This window comes from Moschus berezovskii, chromosome 4 (genome assembly GCF_049115385.1).
Source record: "Moschus berezovskii isolate FMDL1 chromosome 4, NW_MosBer_1.0, whole genome shotgun sequence".
Classification (NCBI taxonomy): domain Eukaryota; kingdom Metazoa; phylum Chordata; class Mammalia; order Artiodactyla; family Moschidae; genus Moschus; species Moschus berezovskii.
Window position 1 is genome coordinate 32,110,962 of NC_142463.1, and position 22,632 is coordinate 32,133,593.

Sequence of the window (22,632 nt, forward strand, 5' to 3'; positions counted from 1 at the left end):
AGAATTCGGATGAGAATTTTCAGAAGTATCTTTTTCCATTACTCCATTGACCCTCAAATCTAAAGGAAGCTCCCAGAGCACATTCATATCTGTGATTTACAAGGCACGTATGTCATAGGCCTTTTTGCAAGGACAAAGGAGGTACAGTGGGAAAATGCCATAACCTCGCTGTACTTTAATCATTTTTCATAGCACTCATTACTTTCTAACAAAGTATTAGATGCACATATTATTTATGTGCATCTGTGAGAGTTAGACTGTAAGGAAGGCTGATCGCTGAAGAATTGATGCTTTTGAACTGTGGTATTGGAGAAGACTCTTGAGAGTCCCTTGGACTGCAAGGAGATCCAACCAGTCCATTCTGAGGGAGATCAGTCCTGGGTATTCTTTGGAAGGACGGATGCTAAAGCTGAAACTGCAATACTTTGGCCATCTCATGCGACGAGTTGACTCACTGGAAAAGACTCTGATGCTGGGAAAGGTTGGGGGCGGGAGGAGAAGGGGATGACAGAGAATGAGATGGATGGATGGCATCACCGACTCTGTGGACATGAGTTTGAGTGAACTCCAGGAGTTGGTGATGGACAGGGAGGCCTGGTGTGCTGTGATTCATGGGGTCGCGTAGAGTCGGACACGACTGAGCGACTGAACTGACTGACTGTTTCTTGTATGTCTCCCTGCATTAAAATGTAAACACAAGAGAGATAGCCTCCTTTTATTCATCAATGTATGCACATCCCTGAGAATACTACTTGGCACATAGTACGTACTCAATGAACATTTGGTGAATCCATAAATGGATTAAAATTTAAGGGTAGTCAGTCACCTCCTCTGTAAAATGGGAAAGATAACAAGTAACTAACCCTTGGACTGTCAGGGTCTGGCAATTATTACTTCACAAATGGTAGAAATAACTAACACGACTCTTAGAGCTGAATATTTACCTTCAATGTCATCCCCAAAGTAAGCCACCAAAGAAAGAGCCAGGGCCCAGAGATGAGAAACTGGAGATCTCCAGCTGGTGCTCACCCCGAGCTCCCGCAAGGCTTGTCATGGGGCAAGAATGAGGAAATTAGGAGACTCCACAGGGACCACCAAGCACTGAGCCGGCAGCGTATGGCTCATGGGCCAGCTACTCATCTTCACAAGGCAAGTCTTACAGGAACTTGCCAAGCTCACTTGTCGACACACCATCTGTGGGGGCCTTCAGATGACAGCGGCCAAAGAAAATGGTTAGGAGGCCATAAGGCTGCCAAGCTTACAACCTGGACCTTAAAGAAGAAGTCTGAGGGATGACCGCGGTCTTCAGGTGAGGAATGGGTACCACAGAGCGGGCAGAGGAGCCGCCCAAGGTCACTCTGCACATTGAGGCACTGGCCGCTCTAAGAGAAGCACCGCACACAACCCTCAGAGGCCCAAACAGGAGCTGATAAACCCTTACACACAGGGTGGTCTGCACAACAACAACCCGAAGAGCAGTGAGACTCTCCCCCGGAGAACAAATGAAAGGTCGCTTGCTTACCAGAGGCTGTAACTACGCCCATGGAAAGAAGAGACTGCTTCCATGTTCTAACTACTGTAAATACTTTCACAGTGAACAATGGGGTGCCTGTATCTTTCGCAAGTATAGTTTTCACTGGGTATATACCCAGGAGTAGGATCACTGAGCCATATGGTCTGGAGGAACAGGCAAATTTGGCCTTGGAGTATGGAATGAAGCAGGGCAAAGGCTCATAGAGTTTTGCCAAGAGAATGCACTGGTCATAGCAAACACCCTCTCACAACCACACAAGAGAGGACTCTACACATGGACATCACCAGATGGTCACACTGAAATCAGATTGATTATATTCTTTGCAGCCAAAGATGGAGAAGCTCTATACAGTCAGCAAAAACAAGACCGGGAGCTGACTGCGGCTCAGATCATGAGCTCCTCACTGAAAAATTCAGACTTAAATTGAAGAAAGTAGGGAAAACCACTAGACCATTCAGGTATGACCCAAATCAAATCCCTAATGATTATACAGTGGAAGTAAGAAATAGATTTAAGGGACTACATCTAATAGAGTGCCTGATGAACTATGGACGGAGGTTCATGACATTGTACAGGAGACAGAGAGCAAGACCACCCCCAAGAAAAAGAAATGTGAAAAGGCACAATGGCTGTCTGAGGAGGCCTTACAAATAGCTGTGAAAAGAAGAGAAGCGACAAGCAAAGGAGAAAGGAAAAGATATAACCATCTGAATGCAGAGTTCCAAAGAATAGCAAGGAGAAATAAGAAAGCTATCCTCCATGTTCAGTGCAAAGAAATAGAGGAAACAAAAGAATGGGAAAGACTAGAGATCTCTTCAAGAAAATCAGAGATACCAACGGAACATTTCATGCAAAGATGGGCACAAAAAAAGGACAGAAATCGTACGGACCTGACAGAAGAAGATATTAAGAAGAGGTAGAAAGAATACACAGAAGAACTGTACAAAAAAGATCTTCATGACCCAGATATCATGATGGTGTGATCACTCACCTAAAGCCAGACATCCTGGAATGTGAAGTCAAGTGGGCCTTGGGAAGCATCACTACGAACAAAGCTAGTGGAGGTGATGGAATTCCAGTTGAGCTGCTACTAAACCTAAAAGATGATGCTGTGAAAGTGTTGCACTCAATACGCCAGCAAATTTGGAAAACTCAGCAGTGGCCACAGGACTGGAAAAGTCAGTTTTCATTCCAATCCCAAACAAAGGCAATGCCAAAGACTGCTCAAACTACTGCACAATTGCACTCATCTCAAACACTAGTAAAGGAACACTCAAAATTCTCCAAGCCAGGCTTCAACACTACATGAACCATGAACTTCCTGATGTTCAAGCTGGTTTTAGAAAAGGCAGAAGAACAAGAGATCAAACTGCCAACATCTGCTGGGTCATCAAAAAAGCAAGAGAGTTCCAGAAAAACATCTACTTATGCTTTATTGACTATGCCAAAGCCTTTGACTGTGTGGATCACAATAAACTGTGGAAAATTCTGAAAGAGATGGGAATACCAGACCACCTGACTTGCCTCTTGAGAAACCTGTATGCAGGTCAGGAAGCAACAGTCAGAACTGGACATAGAACAACAGACTGGCTCCAAATAGGAAAAGGAGTACATCAAGGCTTTATATTGTCACTCTGTGTATTTAACTTATATGCAGAGTACATCATGAGATACACTGGGCTGAAGGAATCACAAGCTGGAATCAAGATTGCCGGGAGAAATAAAATAACCTCAGATATGCAGATGACACCACCCTTATGGCAGAAAGTGAAGAAGTACTAAAGAGCCTCTTGATGGAAGTGAAAGGGGAGAGTGAAAAAGTTGGCTTAAAGCTCAACATTCAGAAAACTAAGATCATGGCATCCGGTCCCATCACTTCATGGCAAACAGATGGGGAAACAGTGGCAGATTTTATTTTTCTGGACTCCAAAATCACTGTGGATGCTGATTGCAGCCATGAAATTAAAAGATGCTTACTCCTTGGAAGGAAAGTTATGACCAACCTAGACAGCATATTAAAAAGCAGAGACATTACTTTGCCAACAAAGGTCCGTCTAGTCAAGGTTATGGTTTTTCCAGTGGTCATGTATGGATGTAAGAGTTGGACTATAAAGAAAATTGAGCGCCGAAGAACTCATGCTTCTGAAATGTGGTATTGGAGAAGACTCTTGAGAGTCCCTTGGACTGCAGGGAGATCCAACCAGTCCATTCTAAAGGAGATCAATCCGGGGTGTTCATTGGAAGGACTGATGTTGAAGCTGAAACTCCAATACTTTGGCCACCTGATGTGAAAAACTGACTCATTTGAAAAGTCCCTTCTGCTGGGAAAGATTGAAGGCAGGAGGAGAAGGGGACAACAGAGGATGAGATGGTTGGATGGCATCACTGACTCAATGGACATGAGTTTGGGTAGACTCTGGGAGTTGGTGATGGACAGGGAGGCCTGGCGTGCTGTGATTCATGGGGTCACAAAGAGTCGGACACAACTGAGCGACTGAATTGAACCGATGGTAGTTCTATTTTTAGTTTTTTAAGGATCCTTTATATTGTTCACCATAGTGGCTGTATCAAGTTACACTCCCACCAACAGTGTAAGAGGGTTCAGTACATATGATAGCCAGGCATGAAAGCATCCTAAATGTCCGTCAACAGAGAAACACATAAAGAAGATGTGGCACATTTATACAATGGAATAGTATCAGCCATAAAGAGGAATAACATTATGCCATTTGCAAGATGTGGATGGAGTTAGAGACTCTCATACACAGCAAAATAAGTCAGAAAAAGGAAAAATCAAATATCGTATATTAATGCACATATATGGAATCTAGAAAAATGGTACAGATGAACCTATGTGAAAAGAAAAAATAGAGACACAGACAGAAAGAACATACATATGAACATCAAGGGGAGAAAGGGCAAGAGGAATGAATTTGGAAGTTGGAATTCACATATATACACTACTATGTATAAACAAGTAACTAATGAGAATCTACTTTACAGCACAGGGATCTCTACTCAACATTACATGGTGACAAAGAGGGTAATGCATCTGTGTATAGTTGATTCATTCTGCTGCACAGGAGAAACTAATACAAGATTGTACGACAACTTAATTCCAATTTAATTTTAAAAAAGGAAAAGAGAGAGACAACTGCTTGGAACTGACAAGAACATGGGCTTTCCCACCATGCCAGGCTAGAGTTAGTGCCTGGCTCTCTAATTTGTTGGTCACTTGGCCTTGTGTAAGTTCAGTTTTCCCACCTGTTTAATGGGAAAAATAATACTTAGCTGAATTCTTAGGGGGTTGAATTAAATGAGACCAAACATGTAAAAGCAGCTAGCCCAGAAAATAGGATCTCTTTATCTCCTTAAAGACCAAAATTCATAAAAATGATTCATTAAGGGAAAGACAGTACATTTCTGAGTTTACTGAATCTACTTGACAACGTTCACGGTCTCACTTTCCAGAGTAATGTGAATATCCTTTCTCCTCTGTCATGAATTATCCTGTCTAAATTATCTAACAGTGGCAGCTTCCTGACAGGGCCAATTTCTAAAAATATGTTGGTTTTGAGCTATAAATTGATTTCTTATTGTGATAAATTAAAATCCAATATCATCCAACAAGACACTGAACATACAGAGGCCTGATTTTTCCCCTTAGATGTTCATTCTCTTTGATATGAAAATGGATCTGGGGCAGCTGGCAGGCTGTGGGAGCCTGAACATTGAAGCAAATGAGCAAAGAGTACAGAGATGCTAGAGACAGAAGGGAAAAAAGCACAGAGGAAGGGAGGTAAAGTGAGGAGGAGGAGGAGGAGGGAGGGGAAACGATGCTTTCCCCTTTCTGTTTGTGAGCATCAGGGAGAGACTCAGCTCTGTCCTGAGAGATGTTCAAACCTAGGTGCTTTGCACATCATTTAACAAGAGGTTCAGGAGCCACTTCCTCTCTTTGGGTTCCGAATTTCTTCCCTTGTAAATGACTCACTTGTGGGTGAGTCAATGCCTAAGGGACCTTCCTTCCATCCCTGACATCCTAGGACTGAGGAACCCTGAGCCATGTACATTCTTCTTTCCATGCTCACTGCCTGCATGGCAGAATGAGCATCTTTGGCACGCAGCATCTTGGGCTCCACTATCTAGCCCAGACAATGAGTATTTTGTTATAAGTTTACTTATTCACTACTTCCTCTTCCTTCCTTTCCTCTTTTTCATTCCTTCTCTCTCTGACTGCCTCCCTTCCCTTCCTCCAGTGTGCCATTAGCATCTCTGTCACTTGCCAGGACCTGTGGTAAACCCTGCAGATACAGCAACGGATGAGGCCAGGTACCTCATGGGGCCTGAAGTCTGATGGAAGCATGAGTCAGCTCACTCTGATACAGACCACCATGTGCTACGATAAAGGTGAGTGGAGGATAATGCAGGATGAATACGAAAGGATTTCTTTATTCTGAGGGGAGGACATAAGAAAGCCCATATCAGAGAGAGGACAATAGATTGTTATTATTCTATTATTAATAGAACTAATAATATAATACTATTTAATACCTAGAGCTTTTTACTGTAACAGGCACAATTCTAAGTCTTACGTGATTAAAGTAAATCACAATTTAAATGATTCAATTAAATTAGAAGTGATTAAATTTAATCTTGCACCAACCCTAAAACATAGGGGCTTTGATTATCCCCATCTTACAGATGAGCAAAAGAGGTAGAAAGTCATTCATAAAAAGCATTGCTTTATGACCACATAGCTGGGCACGAGCAGATCCAAGGCAGCTCCTTCCACTCTGTCCACTCTCTGCTGCCAGCACCACAGTGGTGAGGAGTGTGGGCTGTAGATTCAGACAGACCCAGTATGAATCCTGCTTGGAGAATGAAATGCATAAAGCACTTAGTCTAAGAAAATACCTGGCCCAGGAAAGGTCTTGATAAGTGGTCACTGTTGTCCTGTGTTGCTGCTGTTCGTGCTGTTGACATTACTGGACCTTGAGGTATTCACTGAGCGATGAAGGGCAAAGGGCTGTTCAGAGTGGAGGGGTCTCCTTGAGCTAGACCTGAAAGTTGGGCAGTGCATGGTGGGTACAAGAAATGGCAAGATGGGACTCCCAGCGTTCTGCTCATGCACAGATGATACTCCCAGATCTGCTACCTACCGCTGAGCAGGGGGTGCCCTGCACAGCTCTATGGGGAGCTAGTCATCATATAGTCATCAAAAACATGTATAATTATTGTAACCATTTCCCAGTAAAAGTCATCCCAGGCAGTGAGCCTTAAAGAAAGGGATTTTTCCCTGATTTGCACAAAGGTGACTTACAGGTCAAGGATGACCTTACAGTCATGTACTTACCTCTCTGAATAACTAGTGCAGCTCCAGGGCCATAGAATACACTGAATAATAACTGAGCTGTAATGGACCTGATTCAACCAAAGCTCTTTGGTCTTATATTCCAGGTCTCACAACTGGGCCCTGCCTACCTTCTCAGTTTTATCTCATTCATAGCAAACTCACATTCTCCAATCCAGAATATCTGGCCATCTCTCTTCTCCACACCTGGCCTCCTTCATTGCTTTCTAATTCTAGGGCCTCAGTAAACACTTCTTATAATTCCCTTGGTCTGGTCACTCACTGGTCCTGTTATGTCTCCAACTTCAAACTCTGCCCATTCCTCAAGGGTCAACCCTCTGGTCCTAAATCATTCCATATCTTTTGTTTTTTTTTCCCTCAGATGGAAGAAATAATTTCTTCTTTTGAACTCTCATGATGACTTTGCATTTTTCTCTTGTTATTCTTGCTTTGAGTTTTTAATTATATATGTCTTACCTCCTAGGTTGTAGGTTTCTTGAAGAAAAGGTTTCAGGCTAGTTCATCCCCACCCAGCATGTAGAATGTCCCTTTCCCTTAATTAGTATTTGTGGAATGAATAAATGAATAAACCAAAGAAAATGGCAGCATGATCTGTACACGGATTCTTATCCTCATTTGATGAAAAACCTCCTTTTTATATAACAGTATTTTGTATCTTACTGTATTGTCTGGAAATGATTACATAATCTAACTACACACATAAAGTTTAAGCAAATCAAAATGTCCTAATTAAAACACAAAGGATAAATAAAATAAGATGATTTCTGGTAAAAAAATAATGTGAGTTTCTATATATAAAGGCTTAGTTACAACTATGAATGAAGAACATAATGACACTGAGCCTTCTTACAATTAATGAATAAATTTTGGTTTAAGAAAGCATTCAATGATCACTGACTCAATGGACATGAGTTTGACCAGACTCTGAGAGATAGTGAAGGGCAGAGAAGCTTGGTATGCTGCAGTCCATGCCAACAGGGTTATAAAGAATTGGACACAACTTAGCAACTGAACAGTAACTTTCCTTTATACTTGACATTTTTAAAGAAAAGTCAAATAAGTCCAGATAAAAGGTCAGTTTAAGAATGGTTTAAGAAAGCATTCAACCAGCACTGACTCAATGGATATGAGTTTGACCAGACTCTGAGAGATAGTGAAGGGCAGGAAAGCTTGGTATGCTGCAGTCCATACCAATGAGGTCACAAAGAATTGGACACAACTTAGCAACTGAACAGTAACTTTCCTTCCTATTTGACATTTTTAAAGAAGAGTCTTGAGAGTCCCTTGGACTGCAAGGAGATCCAACCAGTCCATCCTAAAGGAGATCAGTCCTGTGTGTTCATTGGAAGGACTGATGTTGAAGCTGAAACTCCAATACTTTGGCCACCTGATGAGACGAGCTGACTCATTTGAAAAGACCCTGATGCTGGGAAAGATTAAGGGCCAGGAGGAGAAGGGGACGACAGAGGATGAGATGGTTGGATGGCATCACCAACTCAATGGACATGAGTTTGAGTAAACTCCGGGAGTTGGTGATGGACAGCAAGGCCTGGCTTGCTGCGGTCCATGAGGTCGCAAAGAGTCGCACATGAATGAGTGAGTGACTGATCTGAACTGTGAACATGATAGCTAGACGTGGAACTGAGAGAGCTGTGCCCTGTTGTAGACTTAATATGAAGAGCAATCACAGGGGAGTGGTTTTCCAGAGTGACGACCAACTCTTAATGAGTTTCCAACAAAACAAAGCAAATCTTTCTGTTTAGTTGCACTCTGGAAAATGCACTATTATGAATATGAGATTAATTTTTATTTGTAGAGTTGGGTTTTACATTCAGATAATTATAAATAAATTTTTCTCATACATGAAAGTGTGGTAAGACATTTAAAGTCAGATAGCCAGGAAATCATTGTATTGTGTATGAATGTCTTGTACATTGTGGAGTGTCTAGCATCCTTGCCTGTAGTGAATTCCTATATCAGCACCCCCTTCCCCAAAAGTTGTGAACACCCGAAATGCCTACATTAAGTTCCAAAACATCCCTTATGGGTATGGAACCAGTAAAGTGGAGAATCTCTGGGGTAAAAGAAACAGACAAGCTCAGGAGTTACAAATGTGAATTTGAACTCAATTTCCACTACTCAGTGTAGCCTCAGGCAAGCCACACACTCTACTTATATTTTAGATGACTCATCTGTAAAAGATTTAGTCAGTCAGTAATGTCCAACTCCATGGACTGTAGCCTGCCAGGCTCCTCTGTCCATGGAATTCTCCTCCAGGCAAGAATACTGGAGTAGGTAGCCATTCTCTTCTCCAGGGAATGTTCTCAACCCAGGGATCGAACTTGGGTCTTCATTGCAGGCAGATTCTTTACTGTCTGAGCCACCAGGGAAGCTCCATCTGTAAAAGGAGGGTAATGAAACCTCCAAGAATTGTTGGGTGTCAAATGAGACAGGATCACGAAAGCCTGTCTACACACCTGCTGTAGACCATACGGTCTTGTTTAGTGGTTAATCATCATATCCAATCCCTGAGAGTGCTGTGTACTGCTTCAACAGCTCTCAGGATGACAGGGGTATCCCAGGTCCCAGCACCCTGCTTTGTAGCCCTTTCATCCTCCTCGCTGTCTCCCTCCCTAGGACCACTTTCCTTTGATCCACCTCAGCTGCTCTCCCCAAGTCCACTCCAAATATTCTGTTAGAAATAAAGGGAGAACAGTCCTGCTTTTGATGAGATACAAACAAGGGTAATATCTGGTTTTCACTGAAGAATAAGTGATTAAATCAGTCCTGAAATGTAAGTGCAGCCATTGCATTGAAAACATCATTACCCCTCTATTATGAGGGACAATATTCAATCTTGGGCCACTCTCCGCCTCTCCCCTGTTATGCCCTAGTTGTTCTGCATACACTTACTGATTCATGATCATTAAGTCATTTTATTTTCTGTGCAATAGGTACTGCTGAGCACCTACTATGTGGACTTCAAGTGCTAACCAGATATGAAGAGTGAGTTAACAGCCTTGTTAACCTGGGTGTTGATAGAAGTGTTCAATAAATATTTCCTGAAGGAAAGAATGAACACATGTGAGCACACACACATACCTTTCTCCTTTAGACATCTGTGCATTTAAAAATACGTTTTCCTCTTCCCTAACTTGCTTATCTGGTCCTCTTCAACTCCTCCATGGCTAAATTAGTGTGCCATTTTCTGTGAAAACTTTCCTGATTATTTCAAGCAAAGCTCTATCTCCATCCCCTGAGTACTGACAACTCCATTCACACCTGTTCTCAGCACGTGTCAGTTCATTTTGTGAGTCTGGTTTCACCACCAAACTGTGACCACCTCAGGGAAAAGGACACATCTTCATCTTTGAATCCTCAGGAAACAGAACATCATGCAGCACAGAACAAGCATCCAGTGCAGTCTTTCCTGACCACATGGTAACCAGTGGTTACCCTGCCAACATTCTGCCCACAAGACAGTCCCAGTGGTAATGCCACCCCTATTATCTTCACTCAGGAAGGCTCATTAAAATGAAAGTGAATAATGATGACAGTAAAACAGGGATAATACTGAATCTGCTCTAATATATATGAAAGGAAATCATTTATAAAGTTTGAAATTGCTATGGTCTCCTTCAGTTCAGTTCAGTTCAGTTCAGTCGCTCAGTCATGTCCGACTCTTTGTGACCCCATGAATCACAGCACACCAGGCCTCCCTGTCCATCACCAACTACTGGAGTTCACTCAAACTCATGTCCATCGAGTCGGTGATGCCATCCAGCCATCTCCTTCTCTGTCGTCCCCGTCTCCTCCCGCCCCTAATCCTTCCCAGCATCAGAGTCTTTTCCAGTGAGTCAACTCGTCACATGAGGTGGCCAAAGTATTGGAGTTTCAGCTTTAGTATCAGTCCTTCCAATGAACACCCAGGATTGATCTCCTTTAGAATGGATGGTCTCCTTATGTGTGCTCAAATTTCATAGGCTGAAATTCTGATGGCATTATTATTAGGAGATGGGGCTTCTGGAAGGTGATTAGGATATGAGGGTGGATCCCTGACACATGGGATTAGTGCCCTTATAAAAGAGGCCCTAGTAAGCATCCTCCCCCTCTCCCTCTTCCGCCATGAGAGGACACAGCAAAAAGGCACTATCTATGAGAAAATGGGCTCTCACCAGATACCAAATCCTGGGGCCAGGATCCTGGACTTTCCTGCCTCTAGAACAGTGAAATAAATGTTTGTTGTTTATAAGCCACCTAGTTTATATATATATATATATATAGTTGTTTATAAGCCACCTGTTTTAGGAGTCCAAATACTAAGAAAAATATGTAATTATTAGTTGTATCTTACTAGCACCAAGGACTTTGTACAAGACTATCTGGGTTTGAATCTCAGCTCTGCCATTTGAGAACTGTATAATTAAATTGTTTGGGCCTCAGTGTTCTCATCTGTAAAATGGTGCTAATAATAGCACTTCATAGAATTGCTGTAATGTACATAATATGCATAAAATGGTGCACATAATAGTGACAAATCCGTGCCAGCTAAACTAAGTGAACAAGCAGAATCCATTTGTGACTGGCAACAGAATGGGGTATTATCTTGAAAAGTTGAATCAGATCACTGCCCTCTATCCCGAGAAACAGACTTAACTTTAGGCTTCTGCAATATTTCTGATTTTTAATGCCACACATAATATGGTAGAATAAAATTGTAAATGAGAGAAGAAAGCTAGTGAGTTTCCCTGGAAAGACATAGGATTTGGGATTGGAAGGTCTGATTTGAGTTTTTAGTCAAATCAGGAATAATCCCAGAATTTCAGTTTCCTTATATGTGAAATGAAGATGACATCACTCCTGCATTGGTCTGCTTTGAGGATCTAGTAACATACCGATATGAAACCATTTCTATTCCTAATTTGCTATTGTTCCTACTATTACTAGTAACAGTGAGCTCATTTATGACATTTTCTGCATTCTCACTGATACTTTTGATATATTAGCAATACCTAGATATCTGAACATATGGACAGCTTTTGATATTGATTTATTTCCTGCAACATACTAATAATAAAATTTACTCACATAAGGATTGGGATCAAGAACCCCTTTGAAATTCAAGACAAGGTGTAAATTGCTGCAAAGGGTCTCTTTAATTGGGATCAAAACATTTTTGACAGCTTTTGGATTTTTAGAATTCTAACTATTGTCACGTTCTGCTAATGTTTCTTTTCTTGGTTTTGAAAAAAATAGCACGGCCAAGCTTGAACAGGAATACTTCTGACATGATAAACAACTAAAATTTATCATTCCAAATGAAAAAGACCCAGTTTTCCACTTCTTTGATAAGTAGGACAAAACACCACTGAGACTTTTATTCTGCAAAATTCAGCTGGGTCCCTGCTGGGCAATGACAACAGTTTAGTAAATTGTTCATGCTCACAATCTCCAATGGAGGTTTTGAAAAACCTCGAGTTATCTGAAGATAGGTCACATCCAATAGGGATGGATTTAAAGGAGAAACAGACTATCAAAACTAGTCCGGGGAATCAACTAAGATGTGACTTTGGTCAACACCTCATCTTCTACCTGACTTCCTTCCACAATATCTCCATCTTATGACTGTTGCTTGAATCCTCCGAGGGATGGTGTACTCACTTGCACAGAAGGTAGTCCATCTCAATGCTAAACAGCTCTGACTTGTGGAAAACTCTTCTTCCTCATAAACTGAAACTGCATCCTAGAAACTTCGGTCACCAAGTCTTGGTTCTGTTCCCTGAGTCACACAGAACACTGAGCAAGTCTTTGGAGAGATGAACAACGCTAACGCAGAGTGCCTTGCCCAACACTCATCTCTACTTCAGGCTTAAACGTTCAGCCCTCTCTACCAGTCTTCCCTAGACTCGCGTTAAGACAAATTAACAAGCTATGGTTACAAAAGCCCTAAGGTGAGAGCCTAAGGTAAGTCAGCAGACTAAGTACTAAGTCAGCCAGATAACATTTAATTCTGCCTTCATCCTAAATCTCCACTAGGATATGACATTTTTTTTTCCCCACAAAGTCAAATGGCTTTGAGCTGAAATGATGATTTTTCAGGCATTTTTTTGTGTGTCCAAAGAAAGAATCAAAAATCACATTACAAGGTTTGGTGGTATCTTTCTTTGGGGCCAGTTTAGCCACCATTGAGTGAGGATCTAGATAAAAGTAAAGAATATAAATTACCTCTGCTCATTAGCTAAAGTTTGGTGAATAGGACTATTTGATGGTGGGGTACATGATGGAATAGCAGGACCCCAAAACACGAGAATAAAAAGTAAGATAGACAAGACAAAATGCCTGATACTCTACCCCTGCCATTTCTGTCCCTTTGGTGGTGCCAGTGTCACGGTGATGGGCAGCTGTGGACTTGGCAAGAGACTGGAGATGATGACATATATTGGGGTATATTAAACCTTGTGAAAGTAATATCTCTCAGTTAGACTTGACCCACATTACTTGGTTCCTTCCCATAGAGGATGATAAAGAATGAATAATATCCTCCAAGTTTCTACAATTCCAAAGCTCTCTACCCGCTGTGTGTTACCCAGGATCCCACAAGGCCATAGCATGTCTGTGCTATTACTAATCAGGAGTAACTTTTCTTCAAGAAAATATATATTTTTTTTTTACTGTTAAATCATCATCCTACTAACCATATGGTCTCTTAATATGAGTCAGAACAAAGAGGGGAAATTTGTAATGCAAAATGACAAGGTTAAGTAGCTTGGTTAATTGAATATTGTTTATACACTGCTTGATAAACTACCTGTGAAGTTCATAGGAAGTGATATAAGTGGGAGTATGTTAGAAGCTATAAAGTACTGAGTGAATAAAAGAAAATCATGCCCATCTGACTCTTGCTCTCTGGACAAAACAGATCATAAAAAGTTTTTCTCTTTTTCCCTTACCATCAGCGAACAGGGTCAACAATTCTAGGCAAGTCCTGGGGATAAACCTGGGAGCTAATTGCTGCCAGGAGGTGGATGAAAATACAAACCACATCTTCAGTGGGTTCAACACACAGATCAGCCCTTACATTTCCTCATCATGCAGTGATAGATTTTTTTTTTTTAAACATTGAAAACTCCATTTATTCTTTTTGATGACAGCAATTGCAAGGGGCCACAGGTTCAATTCAAGAGAGTCTGGATGCTTTGACCAAGTCAAAAGACCCCCGTACATCTCCCTCTAGGACGCATGTCATTAAAGTTGCCAACACACAAGGAAATTTAACTTAAACTGTCACATTACCCACTGCTCTTCAAAGCACATCAATCTCCCATTGCATTACCAGGACTGTGTGACACTTTTATCCCAATTACACTGTAAGAAACACGGTGCAGTCATACTGTGGCCAAGTCAGGGAAGAGCCTCCCTTTGATGAACAATCACAGTTGATCAAGTTTGTCAGTTGCTTTATGTGTTTTTATGCTTGTTTGATATTCCTGCCCAGAAGAGTAGAGGCTTTTAAGGGCACATCTGTCAATGGATTCAATTTCACCATGCCATGTGATTCTTTTACTTACCCCTGTCTTCTCATCAAAGATTTTGATTCCTCCAAAGGAGACGGTTAAAAAGATTTTCTGTTTGTGTTCTCCTTTGGAACGAGCGCCAGCAACAACGCCCTGTTGAAAGGAAGGATGTGGTTTTTACTTTAGTGTTTTCATTTGAAAATTCCCTCTGGTCCCAAAGGCATGTCAGATACCATGAACCAAAGCCACCAATCACACATACTCTTTTCCCTCCCCACTTCCATACTATCTTTCCCAGTGGGCTTGCATCCTCTTGATGTTTTAGGGTAACACTCGTCCTCATTGCTCAAAAACTGTATAAACAAATATCTGAACTTAGATTCACTGGGCAAACCAAGATTTAGAGTGCCTACTTTGTGCCTAGATAGTCGGCTCAGAATTTGAGATCCTAGGATAAACACAATATGGTTTTCTTGTTAAGATCTTTTCTGGGTTTTGTATTAGATATGGTTTTAACCTTTTAAATAAAGATGAGTCATGGGATATGTTCCTAAATGTGATTTTAATTTCATACTTCTGGAAAAAATTTTTCATATGAATTAATTATAGAGATTAAAAAGAAAAGAAAAAATATTGCCAGACTGCATGTCTCAAGTCTGTTTAGAAAAATGTGATCGTCATCTGCCTCTGGCTTGAGTTTTTAACCACACATTTTGTATGTTCTTCTACCATTTTCCCAGTCATTCTTGTGCTTTCAAGAAAAGCACCTACCAAGAGCTTCTATTTCTCAAAAACCTGTTTCCCCACTTTTCCAGTTTATTTTTAATATACTGAGATATATGTATGAGTCAGTTAGAAGGTAAATGTCACAAAAGGTGGGTATGTTACTCTGCTCACTACTCTCTCTCTAGTACCTAGGACAGTCCCTGGAGGGTGGGAGGCACTCAAGAAATTATTATGACATGAATGTGCTATCAAGAGTTCCCTCCAAAGTTGATAGGATGCAAGTTAAGAGTAAAATCACTTGCTTCTTAAATTAGTCTCTGTGGTGGCCAATTATAGGCAAGCATGGGCTTCCCTTGGGGCTCAGCTGGTAAAATCTGCCTGCAATGTGGGAGACCTGGGTTTGATCCCTGGGTTGGGAAGATCTCCTGGAGAAGGGAAAGGCTACCCACTCCAGTATTCTGGCCTGGAGAATTCCATGGGCTGTATAGTCCATAGGGTTGCAAAGTCGGATACGACTGAGAGGCTTTCACTTTCACTTCACTTTTCATGGGTATCATACTAGGGTACAACTCAGAGGATGAGAACATTCAAGGGTTTTATGCTCTCGGACTGTTGCAGACTCTGCATTAGGTGTTTTGAGGCTTCCAACTAGCTTCCACAGAGTGGGAGATTAAGCCCATATTTCACCAGTAATCATTCTAGGATTTTTTCAGAGTAGAAAAGTCTAAAATAATAATGATTTCATATTCTCAAGATAAAAAAGTCCTTTGTGTTGTTGTCAGCACAGCATGTTCTGGAACAGAGTCAGAGGTATGACCAGCACAAGGAAGGGACATTCTTTTAAAGTTGTGTGATTATCCTCACTTTGGGTTCTGGAAATATTCTATGGAATCAAAAGATCTGTATTATACTTATGGCTGTGATCTTGGACAAATGACTTAACTCCCTGCTCTACTTCCTTGAGTGTAAATACTTCTCTGGCATGTTTGAGAGAATGAAATGAAAACGCATGGAAAGTACCTAGTATAGTGCTTGGTACACTGTGGGATGTCATAACCAACCTTTAGCATTTGTGGTCCAGTTCCTGTTTGGGAACTAGTAACAGGAAATGCACTCCCCTCAGGAGTCACCCATTCATCCTCAGGCACCTCTGACATACAGATGTTCAAAATGTTAGAGTCACCAGAAACCTTCAAAGTAATCAGTCTAAATTTCTCAACTGGCAGCTGAGAAAAATGATGTTTGATAAGCTGAGTAGACGTTTTCAAGATGGTACAGAGAACTGGTTAGAAAGTTGAGACTACACATCCACTTTCAAGGCTCTTGGTGCAAGAGTCATTACTTCCTTAAATATCTCTTCTTTCTAATAAGCCCAGATTTCTTTCCTGTATTCCTACCTGGTGTTCCTCTTTTGACCTTTAGGGAGGTACCCACTGACGTAAGATCCCTCCTCCAACGACTGTCCTTTACATAGTTACAGGGTCACTTACTCCCAAAGCGAAGCCCTCTGTGTCTTTAACCCCTCCTGTTCAAAGGTCTCTAGATTCCTCAATGTGCTGCTTGCTTTCCCATAAATTCACTGAGAGATGGTTTTATGGACATGGGAGAAGGCTCAGAGTATGTCTTTGCAATCCCAGGGGTAGTTCTTATTTCTCTTCAGTGTCACGCAAAGATGCTGTCTCTCACCCCTCCACCCTCCACTCCAACCTGCATCTGATCTTTCTCCCTGCATCTCCCTCCCTTATGGTGCCCTCCGGCATGCTGTATATTCATTTGTTGACTGTCTGCCTTTGCCCAACAGGACAAAAGCTCAACGGGCACAATGGGAACTTTGTTTTATTCATTCTGCGTGCCCATGGTCAAGAATGGAGACTGGAATAAAAAAGGCACTCAAACAAGTGAAGTGACTTTCCCCTGACTTGAGTAGTGAACAATCTAGGTTTTGAATCTATGAAAACCTTGACTTTGAAATCTGTGTTCCCAGTTTGATTTGGAGAAAAGTAACTGATGCTGCCATCCCTCTGCAGCCTGACCTTCAACTTCAGGATCCAGAATTATGCAAAAGAGAGAACAAGAAGCAGTCCTGTGATAAATGGAGGCGTTGGAAGGACTGTGGCAATGGGTAGGGAGCCTCTCTTTCTCGTTTGAGTCCTTCCAACGTGAAGACATCTCACTTCCTCTGGTCAAAAAGAGTAACTTCAATGACCCCATCTCCAAAACAGACCTAACAACCCCCAGCTCTTGGAATTACCTAATATCAAACAGCACTAATTCCCAACACGCAGTGATGCTGACTAGCTAATGCTCCCCTTCACTTCCTGTTACAAACGGTTCCAAGAACTCCCTGGCAGAATGTGGCTGCAGATAAAGAGGGATGGAAAGAGCATGTTTGAGAGCATTTCCGCTTGGGACTGCTGGTGATACAGCTTCCCAGGACAAACACAAGAGAGAAGGATGATGCACATGGTACAATCTTTGAGGAAAATAAACTCCAATTTCACCAAGCACATTTCTCCTGTGAGACACAACCCTGAAAAACTACACAAAGTCCAAGTAAACCTGCTGCCAGACAGCCTGCCACAGGGTCACACCTCCCCATGGTGTTTTGTAGAAGATCAGGTGACAGAGCTGGTTGGAGAATTAGAAGATATGGATATAGGCATCTTTTGGGTTTCTGGGTTTAATATTAGCCACCTGGCCTACAAAGTCATTGTTGGGAACCTGGAAATGAGAGAATTTTTCGGGTACCTACCAAATGGAAGGAGTTCTCTTATATGCTATGTAATTTAGCTCATCCCACAATTCTAGGAAGAATTATCTCCCTTATTTTACATATGACAAAACCTAAGGTCAGGGGGACAAGTGACTGCCTCAAACCTCGCAGAACTAAGAAGACATAGAAGGAATTCCAACAGTGATCTTTTGAATTTCAATGTTAGGGTTCCTTCCTATAAGGGTTCTATGGGGCAGGAGGGATGAAAAAAGGTGGAACCCCCAGCTTCCAGACACAGCAGTAAAGGAGAACTCTAAGTGAGACGACTCATACTTTTAACAACAGCAAACCGTGCAGATACTGCGCATCGCACAGGGTGCAGCATGCAGGGAGAGCTCAGCAAACCTGACTGACCATCACCACCGGTACGAATCCTGATACTGCGAAACAATGCCATGTGCTGGGCACTGTGTGGAATGACTGATGCAGGCCTCCCTGAGGAGTCACACTGAGGCAGCGTCTTACTGAAGGAATGTCTACACAGACAGGGTCAGGCACACCATCAGCACTGACCTGTCCAGTCAGGGACTGCCATGAGAGTCCAATAAGATGCTGCAGAGGAAAGAACTGAGACCTCACACAGCAGGGTGCATGCCCGTGATGGGAGACTGTTCCCCTCCAGGGAACAGGTCAAGCAGGTGAGCCCACACAATAGGCTGCAGGCCTAGCATATATCTAGAATGCTATTCCAGAAAGCTCCATGAACTAAACCTGGTCTCCAATCTCAGCCCTAGTAGTTAAATCAGCTGTACAGTCTCTGGGGGAAAACTCATCACAACTTTCACTTTTTTCCAGTTAAGAAGGGGATACAGATATCTTCTTCACTTTACACCCAGAGACTGGCCCCTGAGCTTTGCACTTTCGGGTCCTCTGAGCATCCCGTCCTCTGGATCCCACCAAGGAAGGCACGGACAGAAGGTCAGAGTGGGGGAAAGAGAGAGGTCCAGGTATTTCTTTGGGCTTCCTTCCCATCCCTGTTCTACTGTCTCCAGCAGTAGCTATAATTTTGCTTGGCAAGGGGACTTCCTCCTCAACCCCACCCTCCCTGGGTTCCAGTTAATACATCTCTCCTTGGGGTGGAAACAGCTTCCCACTGCTTCTAGTTTTTGGTGCCTCACCAGCTCGTTTGCTATCTTAACCTGGCCTACCCTGCACTAGTTGCTCCTTCATTAAAGTGTTGCATCTGACCTAGCTGGGGTGACTGTTTCCTACAGGACTTTGACTAATAGATTCACTTCAGACCCTGCAATCAGTCCTCCAGGCACTGTCTTTATGAGACACCATTTTGCCCAATACCTCTGAGAGGTGAGTACTTTGTAAGTTAATGATGTGGGGCTACCATGTAGTAGCTTACGGGTAGAGGTTTAAAAATCTAGCTGGGCAACCAAGATAGATTTCAGTGCAGATACAAAACAGAATAGAAGGAAGCACTTAACAATATCCTATCAAACACGAGACATCTGGAGATCTGGGTTTGAATTCTGGGCTTATTCCAGGTTAAAATGAAGGCTCTGGGGCAAATCCTATAACTTCCATGAGCCTCAGAATTCTTACTTACAAATAAGGAGGCTTATAGCTACCTCACAAGATAATATATATAAAAAAGATAATATATATAAAAGTGCTCTGTTGACTAAATCAAAATACAATGACAATGAGGCTTCGCTGGTGGACAGGCAATGGCTCACACAAACTCACATTACGAATCCCCTCTTAAATCTCTATAATCCAAGAGAAAAGCCTCTACAACAGGCACCAGCGTCAGAGAGTCTAGCAAACAGAATTTTTTTTTTTTTTTAATTTCTCAAATGGCCTGACATGAACAAGTGGTCCTTTTTGCAAGGCTAACAGACATTTTTTACTTCTTTGTCTTTCTTTTCTGGGCCGGTAGCCAAATGGAGAATCGATCATTTATGTTTCTGTGCTTCCTAAAGAAACACCACTGGGAGCAGAAATGTCAACATTCTTCTCTGCAACTTGCAAATAATGAAAGACAGTTGTCTGGAAACCAAGAACTCTCTACAAGTTCAGGGTATCTGGCAGGAGTGTGTTACGGTCAGACCAAGCCTCAGGGGTTTGGGGACCACTTGGTTAGAAGGGGTGACAGGTGGGACACTTTACTGCAGGTAACCAAGATACACACACACACAAGATACACACACACAGACACACACATACAGACAGACACACACACACACAGACCCACACACACACAGAGACACACACACAGAGAGACACACACAGAGACACACACACACGCTTAGCAATCATCACAAGGCTGGTCCAGCTAGCCTGTGTGAATGTTAATCTTTAGGGAGAACTTCGGGGCACACAAGCCAACTCCTGACTCACACCCACTGAGACCTCTATGCTTCTACGGAGGCAGATGGCTGATGAAGTGGTCTGTGACACATGCCTGGTGAATGCTATCTATCAGGATGCTGGGTGAGGATGCATCAGTCTCTTTCTTGTCCTCAGCAGAGTTGTAGCTCTGGGTGAGAATGAGTTCCTGGAGATTTTCTTGATGTCTTTTAATTCATATTTGTCAAAAGCACATCTCCACCTGCCTGGCCTCATACTCAGGAAGGACCAACTTCACCAAGAATTAAGGTCGTGGCCTTTATGCCCATCCTTGATTAGAGTCTCAGTGGGGAAGCAGGCATGGCACGGTCTCCTCTGGGTTCTCTCTCTGAAATCCACCTGCTGGTAGAGAGGCTGAGTTCTGCTGTGATCTCATACATGGGTCACAGTGCTGCTCTAGGGCAGTGGGGGTGAACAGGGAGGGCTGCAGTTAGCCAACTGCCCCACAAACCCACTGGAACAGCCTGTCTTCTTCAAGGATGCCTTGTGGCTGTGTACCTGTATCATGTCTTCCAGACCAGCATTTATCAGTCATAAAGCTGAAATTTAGAGTTCTTCCTGTTGGACTCCTTTGTCTACTTGTTGCCCAGGCGAGAATTTGAATTTGAATTAGGCAGAAGAAGGGGGCTCATTATTAGACTGTCCACTGCAAGGAGATCCAACCAGTCCATTCTAAAGGAGATCAATCCTGGGTGTTCATTGGAAGGACTGATGCTAAAGCTGAAACTCCAATACTTTGGCCACCTCATGCGACGAGTTGACTCACTGGAAAAGACTCTGATGCTGGGAAGGATTGGGGGCGGGAGAGGAAGGGGATGACAGAGAATGAGATGGCTGAATGGACATGAGTCTGAGTGAACTCCGGGAGTTGGTGATGGACAGGGAGGCCTGGCATACTGTGATTCATGGGGTTGCAAAGAGTCGGACACGACTAAGCGATTGAACTGAACTGAACTGAAAATCTCATAACATCATTTAATTATTCTTTTCAAAAAAAGATACATTAACCTCTTCCAAGGAGGCAATCTGTAAACTCGTGATTTTAACATCTTTTATACATTTTCTGGTATGCCTTCTGGTAGATTTATAACTATTAAAATAAAATTTGCTATGTAACAGCTTAAAAAAATAAAAAGAAAGTAATGGATACCCAGTTTAGAAAATAAAGAGTTTTAATAAAGAATGATTCCTATAGCTAGACTATAAGGAGTCTTAGAATCTGATACACACGTTAAAATGAACCATTGAGAAAATGTGTACAATATAAACAAAAATAATAACTGTGCCTTATTAAGCATTTATCAAAGAAAAGGCAAAGAAGTCGTTTTATAGACACTGTCCCATATAATATCACTAGGCACTTGGCCAGCCTTTTTTTCCTTCCCTTTTTCTTACATTAAAAAAATTATATTGACCATGTTGTATCCTCAGGGACTATTAGAAAATATGAAAAAAATGTACATGATGTATATCATTAGGTAAGGAAGAAAACAAGATATGAAACTATAAATAGTCATTCCAATTACACTACATATATGCATATGATTCACATATACATATACACAAATGTATATAAAAATACAAAGATTGTTAATAACACAAAAATGTTGATACAGATTTTCTTTTGTGTAGTGCAACTGTAAGTTAATTTTCCCTCTTACACTTCTCTGTGTTTTCAACATTTTACAGAGCATTTTTTTGAATTCTATAATCAAAAAAAGGATTAAATTATAGATCTTAAATGTATATGATACGTATAGATTTATTGTTAAATAATTTTTCTAATATTTTATATTACTTTTTTTAAAAAAAGAAGCATAGACTACATGGAGACTGCAACTGGAAACAGACAATACATGATTTTGTACGCTTTTAAAGGCTACTTAATAATATAATTTTCTCATTTTGTATATTAAAAATGTTCCCAATTTCTTAGATTTCTCAAGGAAAAGGCTTCTTTAAAACATTTAAAATTAGAAATTTCTTTGTGCTATCTCCAAATATCAATATCTAGTTACACATCACTTAAAAAATATTTTCCCTTTATTATAAGGTATGTGTGGGGAAAATTAATAAAAATTACAAGGAGACCCACCTCCCAGAATAATGGAAATAAAAGCAAACATACACAAATGGGACCTAATTAAACTTAAAAGCTTTTGCACAATGAAGGAAACTATAAGCAAGGTGAAAAGACAGCCTTCAGAATGGGAGAAAATAATACAAAATGAAGCAACTGACAAAGAATTAATCTCAAAAATATACAAGCAGCTCAGCCAGCTCAATACCAGAAAAACAAACGACCCAATCAAAAAATGGGCCAAAGAACTAAACAGACATTTCTCCAAAGAAG

At 41.6% G+C, this 22,632-nt stretch overlaps 1 protein-coding gene across 3 annotated transcripts in view; it reads right to left on the reverse strand.

Moving 5' to 3' along the window:
• DAB1 (DAB adaptor protein 1) overlaps positions 1–22,632 on the reverse strand; it is a 476,669-nt gene that overhangs the window by 140,616 nt on the left and 313,421 nt on the right. For all 3 annotated transcript variants that reach the window (XM_055402651.2, XM_055402649.2, XM_055402647.2), the window contains exon 4: positions 14,474–14,572. In XM_055402651.2, coding sequence (XP_055258626.1) covers positions 14,474–14,572 — 99 coding nt within the window. The remainder of the gene's footprint in view (positions 1–14,473; positions 14,573–22,632) is intronic.